Below are 13,566 nucleotides of genomic sequence, written 5' to 3'. Positions count from 1 at the left end.
TGCTTTAGGAATGGTGGTATTTAGTGACTAGTATATTTAGCCAAATTTACTGATCTCCTTTTCTTTTTCTTTTTTTATTTGTTTGAGGCTGAGTCTTGCTCTGTCACCCTGGGTAGAGTACAGTGGTGTGATCATAGCCCACAGCAACCTCAAAGTCCTGGGTTTAAACGATCCTCCCACCTCAGCCTCCTAAGTAGCTGGGACTACAGGCATGAACTACCATACCTGGCTAATTTTTCTATTTTTAGTAGAGACAGGGTGTCACTTTGCTCAGGATGGTTTAGAACCCCTGACCTCAAGCAGTCCTTCCACCTTGGCCTCCCAGAGTGCTAAGAGAACAAGTGTGAGCCACCTGGCCAGCCCTGATCTGCATGCTGCTTCTTCTCCTTGGGTGTTTATGGTTTTCTTCATGTTTCTTTTTAGATAAAACTCTACTTCTGTATCTTGTCATAGTTGATGTGTTTAGGATTGACCATTTTTTCTTACTACTTTGTGCAATGTAATTATGTAATGTGTTAGTTAATGCCTGTTTACCTCCTCCTCTTCTCATAGTCAGACTGCTACGCCTGAGAGGAAGAAGGCAATTGCTGGTTATAACATTTCTTAGAGACTTCCCAGTGGGAACAAAGAGACCTTTAAACGAGTGTTGTAGACCTGCTTACTGGGTTCACAGTCTCCCGTTTCCGGGTCCACTCCATTCAGGTTTCCTAGGTGGTTTGATTTGAAGGTGCAGAAAGCCAACATCGTGTTTGGGTAGGAGATCAGCTTACTCTCTAAAGACTATGACTTTATGAATTGTTCTCAGTCATGATGAGATGTTTTTATTTGTTTATTTTCTAAATTATCATATGTGTGTGTGTGGCTTTGTTAGGCTATCGTCCTTAAAGCCATTTCCATCTCGACAGCAGCCATCACAGTCAACCAATGAGCCCAAGGTGGAATGTTGCTACATGTCATTGGCAAAGTGCAGTGTATCTCCTGCACGACGGGGCAGGGACATGGCAGATAAGAAATTTAGACGGTGGAGCAAAGTCATTGTAGTACTTTGAAAGTAGATCTTTCTCACCTGTTGTAAATTTAAAAAACATTTTTTTCCCCTGACATTGCTCACACATTATAGTGTGTGGAGGTTGTATTTACTGGATCTCGTTATTAGCTTGGAAATTCTTAATATTCCTCAGCCAATGCCTAATGTTTAATTCTGAACTCTGAATTATATCAGTATTTAGGAGGACCCTATGGAAAAGTGACTTCTGTGGCCTGGCATCCTTTTCTGTAATTAACTGGGTGTGATCCCTCCAAAGAGTCTTTTTCTTTTCTTCTGGTAAGCGAGAAGACTGGATCAGGCAGCATCTCAGGAACCTCCCATCACAGGAGATTCAGGATTTGGGGCAAGTGCCTATGTTGGTCTTGGTATTTGTGTGTCAATTTGGAACCATTAACTTTTTCAGTTGTTGATTGATTCTGTTTGTCTTTTTTTAAAAAAAATTAATTAATGATGAATTTTCTTGCTAGGCAGTTGATCAGTCATATTTTCAGATTAATTTTGCTCAGAAGGATGGCCTTCTGTCATATGTGTCTTAACTATTTTAATTTTGCAACAAATCCCTTAGTAGTTATTTATGGTTAAACAATAGTTGAGTTAGAATATTGGAGCCCTTCATTTAAAATACATTTAGTGAGAACCAGGGGGTTCTGGTTTATAGTGGTGACTAAAAGTAGACTTTTCTTACCTACATGGTGGTTCCTACCCACATGGTGCTTTTGGGTTTAGACGGCCAGACAGTCAGCCATTGAAAGAAACAGTTACACAAAATAAATACAAACGAGGCATGTGCTGAGGGAGAGGCAGACAGTCAGTGCTGTGAGACTCAGATTACAGGCATAGCTCCCATTCTCGCTTTTTGCTAGTACTTGGAGTTAATAACAATAATGACCGCTATACAATAGGTACTATGTCTAGTTCTTTCCATAGATCATCTTTTATTTTTATAGCAACCTTGCAAAGTAGACATTATGAACTTGATTTTATAGATGTGGAAACTATGTTCAGAGAGTCTGAATTGTATTCTCAGGATTATAATTACAGCCAAAAAAACTTTGGTGCTGAAATTTTAATTCAAGTTGAACTCTGAAATCCATGCGACAGGTCCTTCAGATCTTTTAGTAGTGGAGGTACCAGTGTCACGGAACGCTTTTAATGGGATGTAAAAGCATAGTGATTTTTACCCACTTAGGACTGAGGAAAGATTCGTCTGTCTTAAAATGGAATATATTACGAAATAGAATACAAAATTGCCTGAGTTTTTAAGATAACCTCATCAGACTTTAAGGAAATTTTGGACCTATCAGAGACTGCCGCATAGGTCTGTGCCGTGCTGGAGAAGCATGAGAAACCTGACGTGTCCTTCTCGTCTTCTCTCGGATCCTCATTGTCACTCCTGCCCCACAATCTGTGTAAAAGAAATGATTTGGATAAATTACTTTTTGCATTTCTTAAAATGTGTATTTCGTTCTAGGCCCACAGACTCTTTCTGTGGTCACTGTCTAATGGACTAGTAAGTAGTGTTCCTAGAGTCCTTCTCTTGAACATGAGCAGCCTGTGGGAAAGGTAAGAGTTATCCACTGTCTGATGTGTACGATCTGAAGGTCAGGAGGAGGGAAGATTCCCAGTGATCTTATTCACATACGACACCAGCTGTGGAACAGGGGTCTGACTTGAGAGTTGTTAGTCCCAGCACCTGGGGAATGGGCTGCAGGCCATGCTGCTGTTGTGTCCCCAAGTTTGGGGAGAGGGTAAGGTCTGGGTTGTGATGGGAAGTCCTGCCAGCTCCCTGTGAAAGGCTTCAGTTCTACCAGTTCTTGTGTCTGGTGGCTCCACGGCTGTGCTGTTGGCTCATGTCTTCTCCCCATACCCACATCCTTGTCCCCTCCCTCTGCCTAGAGAATCAGGTCCTTGTCGTAAGCAGTCACCATGGTCACGTAGCGATATTGGGACATCTTGAGCAAACATGCCAAGAACATTGCCTCCCTGTACCTTCTTCTCTCTTCTGGGGTAGAGTGACCATGTCCCCTTCTCAGGCAAGCCCCTGGGTCTGGGCAGCTCCTCTACCCAGCTGACGGGCTTTTCTCCAGGAGCCCTCCCTGTGATCCGGCCATCAGTCTGCTCATCTCCTTTGCAAAGATGCTTCTCCCTTTTTGATATTCATTTGCAAGCTCCCTGCTCTTTTCTGTCCATTCCCTGTTTACTTCTTAGACTAAAACGTTTCCATAGTAACAGGTTACTTTTCAAAGAGAACATCTTGTCATTTTATTTAATCCACTGCAGCTGAAGAGGACTGAAATATTAAGTTGTAGTTGCTATGGATACTGCTTTGTTACATCGGTTTCTTTTGTATCAGATTTCATATACAGTGAATTTCTTTCTTTTTTTTAATACTTAAAGAATAAACCCAATGACTTACCACTATTGTAATTTGGCTTCTGGGAACATTTTTTCACATTCGAAAGCAAAGATTTGTAGAATAATGGAGGCTGAACCTCAGATGTTTTAAAAAACAATTTATAGTAGCTACACAGAGAAATTCCTTCTTTGCTGGGGAGTATGGTGACAGTTCTTAATTCTTTTTTGGTAATATGATTCACACAGTATGGGGCTATCTCTAAAATGATGACCACACAGCAGAGATCCTTAGTGAACATAAGGAAAAAAGAAATATGTGGCTTGGAGTTAATCCCCGAATCTCTTTGCTCATGAACCATGGCTGTCTCTCTTCAGTTGCTTGTTCAGCTGTCTACAGATTTGGGGAGAATTTTTTGGTCATTTCATCCGCTTTTCTCTTACTTGGCTTTCCTTCTGATATCCAGTCTGTCTGCAGTACATTCCTCGGGTACCTTTTCTTTGACTTTTAAAAAAAGTTCAATGTCGAGATTCACAGTAAGTTTCAAAGACACTACAAAAGGTCCTGCAGAATGAGCCCACCTTGTATAACTGAAATACAGTATCAAAGCCAGCAAATCGGCGTCAGTACCTTGTGTGTATAGTTCTGTGCCACTTTACCACACGTGCAGCTTTGTGTGACTGCCTTAGCCAGAATGCAGAACTGTCCTTCCCCACAAGGACCTTCGTCCTGCTAGAGTCATACCCGTTCCCTCCCTCCCCTCCCTCTCTCACGTCACCATCCCCGACACCCACTGATCTGGTCTCCTTTTCTGTAATTTTGTCATTTCGAGAATATTAAATAAATTGTCCTTTGACCTTGATAGGTTTTCCCTTTCAAGCTCATTATCGAACTTTAAAAAGAAAACTCTTCACTTGAACTTGCTCTAGTGTTCAAAATGGACATTGAACTGAAATAGGAAAAAGGATGCACATTCTCAAGCTTTTGTTTGTAATTATTGTGTAATTTTGGTTCAGTAACCTAATTACTGTGTCATACTGGAATGTGAGTGGGAGCGATGATTGAGTTTGAATCCTGGTTTTCCCACTTGTTAGCCGATAATATTTGGTAACTGCCTTGCATCTCTTAGGTTCAGTGTCCTTACCTGTACATGCTGGGGAGTATGGTGACGTGTACCTGTACATGCAGAGGCTGTAATAGTGTACATCTTACAGGGTTGTCTTTAAGATTAGATGAGAAAATACATGGAAATTGCTTAGCTTAAAAAAAAAAAAGAAATTACTCAGCTTGCAATGCCTGGTACATAGTAAATGTGCAATGGATGTGGCTGTCGATCTATTAGTGTTGCAATTAGTGTTGTTGTTATCTATAAAGTGAAGATGCTGCCTCATAAAGTTGTAATGGGAGTAATGAACTATTGTATGCCTAGCGTAGGAAGTACTTAGTAAGCAATAGTTAGTGTTGTTATTTTGGTTTTTTCAGAAACTATGATACACCAAGATTTAAGATAATGTATGTGGAAGCCCTGAGAGAAGGACAGAGGAGGGTGTGTGTATGTGTGTGTTTATGTGTCTTGCGTTTTCCAGGGCTGTGACTTCAATCTTTAGTTTCTTATTTCATACAGTAAAACCCTTCATGTCACTAGGGGTCATACTGCCTTTGGTCTGGATTTTTCCTCTTAAATTGATGACCGCTCTCTTTGCCTTAGACCTGCTTTGTTAATTAAGTGACATTGTGCATTCAAGCAAAAACCTCTTTAGTAGCTATACTGTTTGTTTGTTTTGTTTTGTTTGGAGACAAGAGTCTCACTATGTCGCCCTCAGTAGAGTGCCATGTCATCACAGCTCACAGCAACCTCAAACTCTTGGGCCTAAACGATTCTCTTGCCTCAGCCCCCCAAGTAGCTGGGACTACAGGCTCCTGCCACAAGCCTGGCTATTTTTTGGTTGTAGTTGTCATTGTTGTGTAGCAGGCCCGGGCTGGCTCAAACCTGCCAGCCTCAGTGTATGTGGCCGCTGCCCTAGTCACCGAGCTACGGGCGCTGAGCCAGTAGCTATACTGCTTTAAAACATAGAGTGAGATCTGAATTTCTGTGACTAACAATGCTAATGTTTTTGTAATATCAGAACATGAACTAAATGACTTACTACCTAGAATGAGAGAGTGTAGAGCATCTATAGCAGAAGGAGAGAGAGGGCTGCATGTCAGCTGCTGTCCTGACTGATGGAAGGGGGAACCTGGAGGCCTTCGGAGTTTTAGCCTGTGGTGTTTTATAAAGTTCAGAGTATGTCATAATTAGTGCTTGTGAAAGCATGGTTTGTGGACTCTTATTTTTATTAAATTTCAGTCTTTGACTTCCTGTCTAATACTCTGTATGATGAAGTTGGGAGTGACACAAAAGTCCCCTGCTGCATACCCTGGGACGATGATGTCTTGAGCAGCCCTGTGCATCAAGTTTTTTGAGTTACAAGTGGAAGTGGCCACTATTTTCATGCAGTATCTTTGCTACTTGAAAGAACAACTGACAGATAACTATGATCATGCAGACTTGGGTATTTGGCAGATATTTTCTTGAAAATGAATGAAGTGAGCCTGTCATTTCAAGGAAAACTACTGATAGTATTTGGAACTATAAAATTTGAACCTTTTGTGTAAAAATTAGAGTTTTGAAAAACTGTGCCCACCACACTGAGACTGACAGCTTCTCTACACTTAAAGTTTCTTAGGAGGTGGGTAGTGATGTTAATGAATGTGACTTTTTAAGAATACTATATGATGAACTCTAGCAATCTGAAAAATCTACAAAACGTAGTGAATGAGTGTTCTCAACATAACTGACACATGGCATTATAAAATCACGTGTGAGTAGATGTATTCAAAAAGCATGACAGACTAATGGATTGTAATATAATGGAGTGTAAAAGATTACTGATAAGCATCCCACTCTGCCTGTCACTTGTTGAGTTTTGGTGTAGTATCAAAAAGACTACCTTCTGGCTCAACGCCCATAGCAGAGTGGTTACAGTGTCAGCCACATACACTGAGGTTGGCGGGTTCAAACCCAGCTCATGCCAGCTAAAACAACAGTGACAGCTGTGACAAAAAATAGCCTGTAGTCCCAGGTACTTGGGAGACTGAGGCAAGAGAATTGCTTAAGCCCAAGAGTTTGAGGTTGCTGTGAGCTGTGATGCCATGGCACTCTACCGCCAAAGGACATAGTGAGACTCTGTCTCCAAAAAAAAAAAAAAAGAAAAGAAAAGAAAAGAAAAAAGGCTACCTTCAAGAGAGGTGGCAGGAAAGGCCTGGAACAGCTGTGGGAGGTGACTTGAGTAGTGCCCCTCCCAGTGCTCCAAAAGGGGACGCTTCTTGGTGACCTCACACAGGTCTGGCCTGGGCTGCAGATGCCTTGAGCCTGGGTCCTTTCAGCTTAGTGAGGCCGTGAGTACAGAAGTGAGGATGACAGGGCAGAACCAGGAGCAGTTCCTGCCTCTGGCCAAGTCAGCCATGGGGCAAACACTGGCCAAACTCCCTCCCCACATGCGGGTGGCCCATGGTGTCTGGGGGGAGGGGGGGAACTGCTGGATGTGCCGGTGTCAGAGCTGCTGGGAGGCACTCTGCTTCTGCTTTGAGGCTGCTCACGGTGTTTGCTGCGAGGATGTATCCACTGACCTAGCTGAAGCCCAAAATGTTGCCCCACTCCTGGAGGCTCAAAGAATAAGCTTAAGGAACCAGCTCCTGGCAGCAACTAGTGCTAGCCCAGCAAGAAAGCCTCAAAGGGCCCCCAAGATTTGGTCCACGTTGGATTGAAGAGACTGTTGCTTCTCCCCTGGGGATGTGAGGGGGGGTCCCAGCTGCCTGCCTGCCTCTTAGGAGTCCTCAGAGAGCCTTCTTGTGCCCCTGGCATCTGATAATCCTAGGTTCATGACCCTTCACCTTCCCCACTCCCAAGTATGATCACACCTTCTCTAGGGAAGAGGCAGGTATAGGCCATGTTTTTGTTAGGACATTTACTGTTTGTGACTTACTTTTGTGTCCCATGACTCCCCCTCCCTGCCACGTTCTCTCTCCTATTTCTTTAAGAGCTCAGCATCTGTCCCTGTTCATTATGTGTCACTGAGTAGATGGGCAGCCCCGATGGGGGTGGCTCTTGTCTCCAGCATAACCCACAGGCATTCCTTGTCCTATACTCTTATCTCTTCATGCCTTGTCCCACGTTCCTGCTCCCCATCCCTGCTTGTTGGGCAGTACTTGAAGAGCCATAGGGCCCCCATCTTGACTCCTACACTGAGAGTTCAATCTGCCATTCGAGGAGTCACAAGACACTTTCACCCTAGAGTCCTGTCACACTGAAGTTCTTCCCTTTCCTCTCTTCTCTCCCTGGGCCCTGCAAGCACTACTGCTTCAGCGACTCCAGGGCCTAAGACAGTCAGTGTTCTCAAGATGTTGAGAGATGGATTTTTCCTTGGCTCTGACCATCTTGGGAAGCCTGATGGCAATCCTAGAAGGATTTATATCTCCTTTTGTGAGTTTGATGGGGAAGGGAATATAGATTGTATTTTTTAAAAAAGATACATGCATATATCTCTAACATGACACAGAAATAAAATCTATAAGAAATCTATCTACAGAAAAAAGGGCTACCTTTTCCAATTACACAGCTGTGTTAGGCTGGATTTTCTTTATAAACTTTAACCAAAACAACGTATTACAACAGATTGAATGCAGAAGTATATCAGAAAATCCATCTGTTAAGTCAGATATTAGCAAGATTTATAAAAATATAAAATAAAGCCTCCTTTTTCACCGTTTGTTTACACACAACTACTTTTAGTAAAGATGTCATATATATTATTATGTATTGAATAATGTATTGCTATTTTTAAATCAAATATTTTGATGATTTTCAAAAACAAATTTGTTGAGATTTTAATTTTATATTTTTGTACAGACAGGATTTCACTATGTTGTCCAGACTGATCTTGAACTCCTGGCCTGAAGTGGTCCTCTTGCCACTTCCCAAAGCACTGGGATTACAGGCATGAGCCACCACACCTGGCCTCAGTAATTTTTAGAGCATAATAGGTTCTTGGGACCTAAATGTTTGAGAAGTTCTGTCTTTCTCACTTTCTTACCTTTGGTAGAGAGCTGTGGTATTATAGCTCAGAGCAACCTCAAACTCTTGGGCACAAGCTATCCTCTTGCCTCAGCCTCCCGAATAGCATGGACTATAGGTGCCTGCCATAATGCCCGGCTGTTTTTAGAGGTGGGATCTCCCTCTGGCTCAGACTAGTCTCGAACTCCTGACCTCAAGCAGTCCACCGGCCTTGGCCTCCCAGAGTGCTAGGATTACAGGTGTGCGCCACCATGCCCTGTCTCACCATGGAACTTTTAATTCTCCCGATAATGTTTAGCAGGTACTATGTTAGATCCCTGGGATATGAAAAGATGGATGAAATCTCAGTCCTGTATTCTAGAAGCTTACAGTCCAAAGGTAGATACACGTGTGGAGTGTCAAAATTAGTCAGAGTAAGGCATCATCTTCTAATGGAGAGGTGTGTTCAAAAAGGGAGCAGCACCAGGCAGCACCTGTGGCTCAAAGGTAGGGTGCTGGCCCCATATGCCAGAGGTGGTGGGTTCAAATCCAGCCCCGCCCCAGCTAAAAACTGCAAAAAAAAAAAAAAAAAAAAAAGGAGTAGCAACAGGGGAAGGATATTTAATTAAGGGAGTTAATATCTAATTAACGCTGGGTTCAGCTGGATGCTGGCAGTCTCCCTCTAGCCCACTTGTCTTTCTCCTTTAGTTCATGTTCTGACAGTTTCTCTGTCAGATGCATCCAGTTTTCTCTGGTGAGATATGTTACCGTCTACTTTTTTATACCTTGGACTTAGAAAATGCTCATTTTCTCATTCCCATTTTGCATTCTGTAGTCCCTGGATGTGGTAGACTAATGCCATTGTCTATACTTCAGATCCTAACCCTGCTCAGAAATAACTTTGTTGTTTCTTGCAACGAAACTCTGATATTTAAAAGTTGCATCTGATTTAAAAAACTTTGTTGTAAAGGGTGATTTTTTAATAAGCTTTTAAGGGGATTCTTTTATTTTGTTTATAATAACCTACTTACCTTATTAGTACTCTTTCTTTTTTGATATAAACTTAAAATTTCCAATTTAATCTCTTCAAATGCCCCAATATGTTTTTTTCTTTCACTTGTATCATTATTAGTTTATTAATAATTATTTGCCTCCTGTTTTTTATGGAAGCAAGTGGGATATAAGGAGCATTTGGGTTTTTTTTTTTATCATGACATGTATTTTGAGCTAAACATGGTGATACATTGGCTAAAGAATGAACCAGGAGTGTTTGTTTAGGAGTTGTCACAGACTTACTATGTGTAGCAGTGATGTGGACATGATTACATATGCACCACTTGAGAACTCTGGAATAACACAAACCTTCTAGAAGAACCTGAAGGTTGAGCTGTAGGCACAAGTACTTGGGACAGGCTATGGCTGAAGCTTTCTAAGATGGTGAATTGAGGCTTGTAGACAAGAAAGCATTCGGACAGTGTCTAGAAATAGAGGAGCCAACTTTGGGCAGCTCATTTGCTCATAGCTAGTTAGAGACTGGGAAGGGACAGTTGGAAGGGAAAGAGTGATAACACCAACTGCTTGTTTTTCTTAAGTACTCATGATTAAAATAGCTTCCTGGCTCATTTAAATCTTCAGCATGCCTGCTAAAACAGCTTTTTCTAATTCCTACCTAAGCCAGTGGGAACAATCCATCTTCCAGCTTATTTTTTTCAACATGACATTTCTCTACCGGAGACACAAAGATGACTGACTGATGGTAAAGTCAGCCCTTCATGCAGACCCTTCTCCCTCTGCAATTCTTCTCTTTCAGCCTTTCGCATCTGAGTTCCTCAGAACCCTGTCACTTCTGTGTCTGTCTCCTCCAGCTGCCTAATTTTGACAATTGCCCGTAGCCTTTTGTGCGCTGTTTCTCCTGGACTGTCTGAGACTTGTTTATGAACATGGTGATTGGTCCTGCTCTGCTGTTGTGGGTGGAGCTGGTGGTGTGTTAGGGTCTGGAGCACCGGACCTTGGGACGTCTCTGTGGTGGCTGTCCTCCTCCTGGTTGCCGTCCTCTTCCTCTTTTCTTCCTTTGTCACACCTACTGCGGACTTTGCCAAAACAAGATTCTTCACATGAAAAATTGTTCTAAGAGAATAAAGTACTAGACCCAGGGTACCTAAAGTAAATAATAGTTTTCTAAAAATTCATTTTAACAGTTCCAAACAATAGTTTAGGTACCAGATCCATGAGAGGAAAGCAAGAGTACGCACCTGCTCTTGGGCCCTTTGCTTTATCATGTTCTTCAGTTCAGTCCAAGTCGACAAAGCACTCATCAGCAGCTGTCACTGTGTCTGTTGAAATTTTGGTGGTGCCTATGAAATACAAAAGTCTTGGCTGGATGCGGCGGCTCAACACCTGTAATCCCAGCACTCTGGGAGGCTGAGGCAGATGGATTGCCTGAGCTCACGGGTTTGAGACCAGCCTGAGCAAGAGCAACACCCTGTCTATTCTAAAAGACAAAGAAAAATAGCTGGGTATTGTTGCGGGTACCTGTAGTCCCAGCTACTCAGGAGGCTGAGGCAAGATGATTGCTAAAGCCCAAGAGTTTGAGGTGGTTCTGAGCTATGACTCCATGGCACTCTACCCAGGGTGACAAAGTGAGGCTCTTTCTCAAAAAACAAAGTCTTATCACTGGGCACAGAAAGAGTTTTCTCAAGTTTGCCCACAGATATCATGACTCCAAATCATAGGTACTAGAGAGCTCTGAGAGACCAGAATTTCTTTGTCTATCACTGTATACCCCCAGTTAGTGCCCTGTGTAGAGCCTGAGACAAAAAAAAAAGATATTCACCAAACATTTTATGAAGGAATGAAAAGAGGAAGACACTACCCATTTTAGGAATGTGTGGGAGGCAAAATGGCAGGAGATAAAGAAAGGCTTCATAAAAATCAGTGGCTTTTAAGGGGAACCTGGCTAGTATGGATTTGGGGCAAGGGAAGGAGAGGCTTGCAAGAGCAGCCGGGGTAGCAGAGACAGGGAGATGAGCTCTGTCACCTCAGAAGCCTTCTGGGCTCCTGCCCTTTTTGTCTCTGCACATGCTCTACTTTACTAAGACCTGGAGAATATTTCATTATTTATCGTCTGCTTAATTCTTGGCATTTATCATCCTTGACCTATTTGTTTACTTCTCCTCAATTAGAATATGTGTTTCAAGAAGGTAGGGTTGGTGTCTTGTTCATTGCTTTATCCCAGCACCTAGGGTGATTCCTGGCTTATAGTAGGCACTAACTGGTAATACGTATTTATTAAAAGAACAAGTGGTCAGCTGAATGACCCTGTTTTCTCATTTGCATTTCATAAGGTCTATGGTGGGACTTTCACATCTTTTTGAGAAGAAGATGCACCCGACTGGGATTGTCCTAACAGAAGTCTGCCTCTGAGGAGTGAAGGAGTGATGGTGTAGGAGAGAGACAGGCAGCTGTAGTCACTGGGTCATTAGAAGGAAAAGGTTTTAAAGGTGTGGGGAGAGCGGTCCGTGTACCCGGCAGCGTTAGAAGTAGCAAGGAAGTTAGTTCTTCCTGAGTTACCCTTCATTTAGTTGAATTGAATTACTTTCCTTGATAAAATATATGAATGTTTATGTCAAAATTGTACTAATACTGTGCTAACTTAATCTTTTCTGTTTGTGACAGGAGGCTAAACAGTACCCAGGGGGAAATTCGTGTTGGTCCTAGTCATCAGGTAAAGTAAATATTCGTAGCTTCTTTAGGTTTTTATTCATTGTTAGTCTGCTGGCCCTTTATTCTGTTGTGCAGCATTTAGAATTGTTACTGCTATAGGGAATTTTGTGTAAATTCATTTTTTTAAAACATCACCATATACTTTTATAAAATTGTAGGAAAATATACATAATATAAGATTTACCATCTTAATCATTTTTCAGTATACACCTCCATGACATTAAGTATATTAATTGTACAGCCCCCACCACCGTCCATCTCCAGAACTCGTGTTACCCTGCACAGTTGAAACTCTGTGTCCTCCCTTGTCCGGTCCCTGTCCTCTTCCTGGGTTTGTATTTGACAGCTCTGCCGCAGAGAAGCGCCTCAGATGAGTGGAATCATATAGAGTTTCTTTCTCTGATTGGCTTCCTTCACTTAGCAGAACGTCCCCAAGCTTCATCATATTATATGTAACGTGTCTCAGACTTTCCTTCCTTTTTGAGACTGACTCCATTGTCTGTGTGTATCATAGTTTGTTGACTCATTCCTCCATTGATGAACATTTGATCACTACGTACTTTCATTAAAAAAGATTTTAGTGCTCTCTTTGGCAGCATATATACTAAAATTAGAACAATACAGAAAAGATTAGCATGGCCCCTGCCCAAGGATGACACACAAATTCCTGAAGCATTCCATATTTAAAAGAAAATCATAAATAAAAAGATTTTAAAAACCTTTTTCCTTCAGGAGTATCAAAGATAGGACACTTTCAGTTGAAAGCTTGCTCTGTCATAGCCTGTGCCCTTTCAGGAAAGTTCTGTTGAGTTTACTATGTCAGCATCAGCATACTTTGACTGGCAGGACTCTGGCTCAACACTGATGGTTGTGTCCCACATATCAAGACATCCTGGTCAGGCTGGACCCAGGGCTCTGCTGTGCTTCTCTGAGATTTTCTTGATTACTCACCTGTCCTACAGGGTACGTGGATGTCATTCATTCTAAGATGTACTTTTTTTTTTTTTTTAAAGACATAGAGTGTTGTTGTGTCACCCTGAGTCGATTATAAGGGTGGTATCATAGCTCACTGCAATCTTAAACTCCTGGGCTCAAGTAATCCCTGCTGCCTCAGCCTTCCAAGAAGCTGGAACTACAGGCACACTCCTCGGTGCCCAGCTATTTTTTTTTTTTTCTTTCTATTTTCAGTAGAGAGGGTCTTGTTCAGGCTGGTCTTAAAACAAACTCTTGAGCTCTACCAATCCTCTCACCTCAGCCTCCCAGAGTACTAATCCTATAGGCATGAGCCATGGCACCTGACCCTAACATGCACGTTTTTCCTTTACATTTGATCTCTGAAGTTGGTCTTTA

At 42.2% G+C, this 13,566-nt stretch overlaps 1 protein-coding gene and 1 non-coding gene across 4 annotated transcripts in view; both read left to right on the top strand.

Moving 5' to 3' along the window:
* Nucleotides 1-13,566, top strand: part of RERE (arginine-glutamic acid dipeptide repeats) — a 433,205-nt gene that overhangs the window by 288,815 nt on the left and 130,824 nt on the right. For all 3 annotated transcript variants that reach the window (XM_023515253.1, XM_012807340.2, XM_003793246.2), the window contains one exon: nucleotides 12,169-12,217. In XM_023515253.1, the coding sequence (XP_023371021.1) occupies nucleotides 12,169-12,217 (49 nt within the window). The remainder of the gene's footprint in view (nucleotides 1-12,168; nucleotides 12,218-13,566) is intronic.
* Nucleotides 12,797-12,903, top strand: LOC111726478. The gene has a single exon (XR_002774244.1). It is a non-coding gene; the product is annotated as a U6 spliceosomal RNA (small nuclear RNA).

The sequence above is a fragment of the Otolemur garnettii genome, unplaced genomic scaffold (genome assembly GCF_000181295.1).
Source record: "Otolemur garnettii isolate 467f Iridium unplaced genomic scaffold, OtoGar3 scaffold00067, whole genome shotgun sequence".
NCBI classification, from domain to species: Eukaryota; Metazoa; Chordata; class Mammalia; order Primates; family Galagidae; genus Otolemur; species Otolemur garnettii.
Note: the sequence above shows the minus strand (reverse complement) of the source record. Positions and strands in the feature narration are given on the sequence as shown.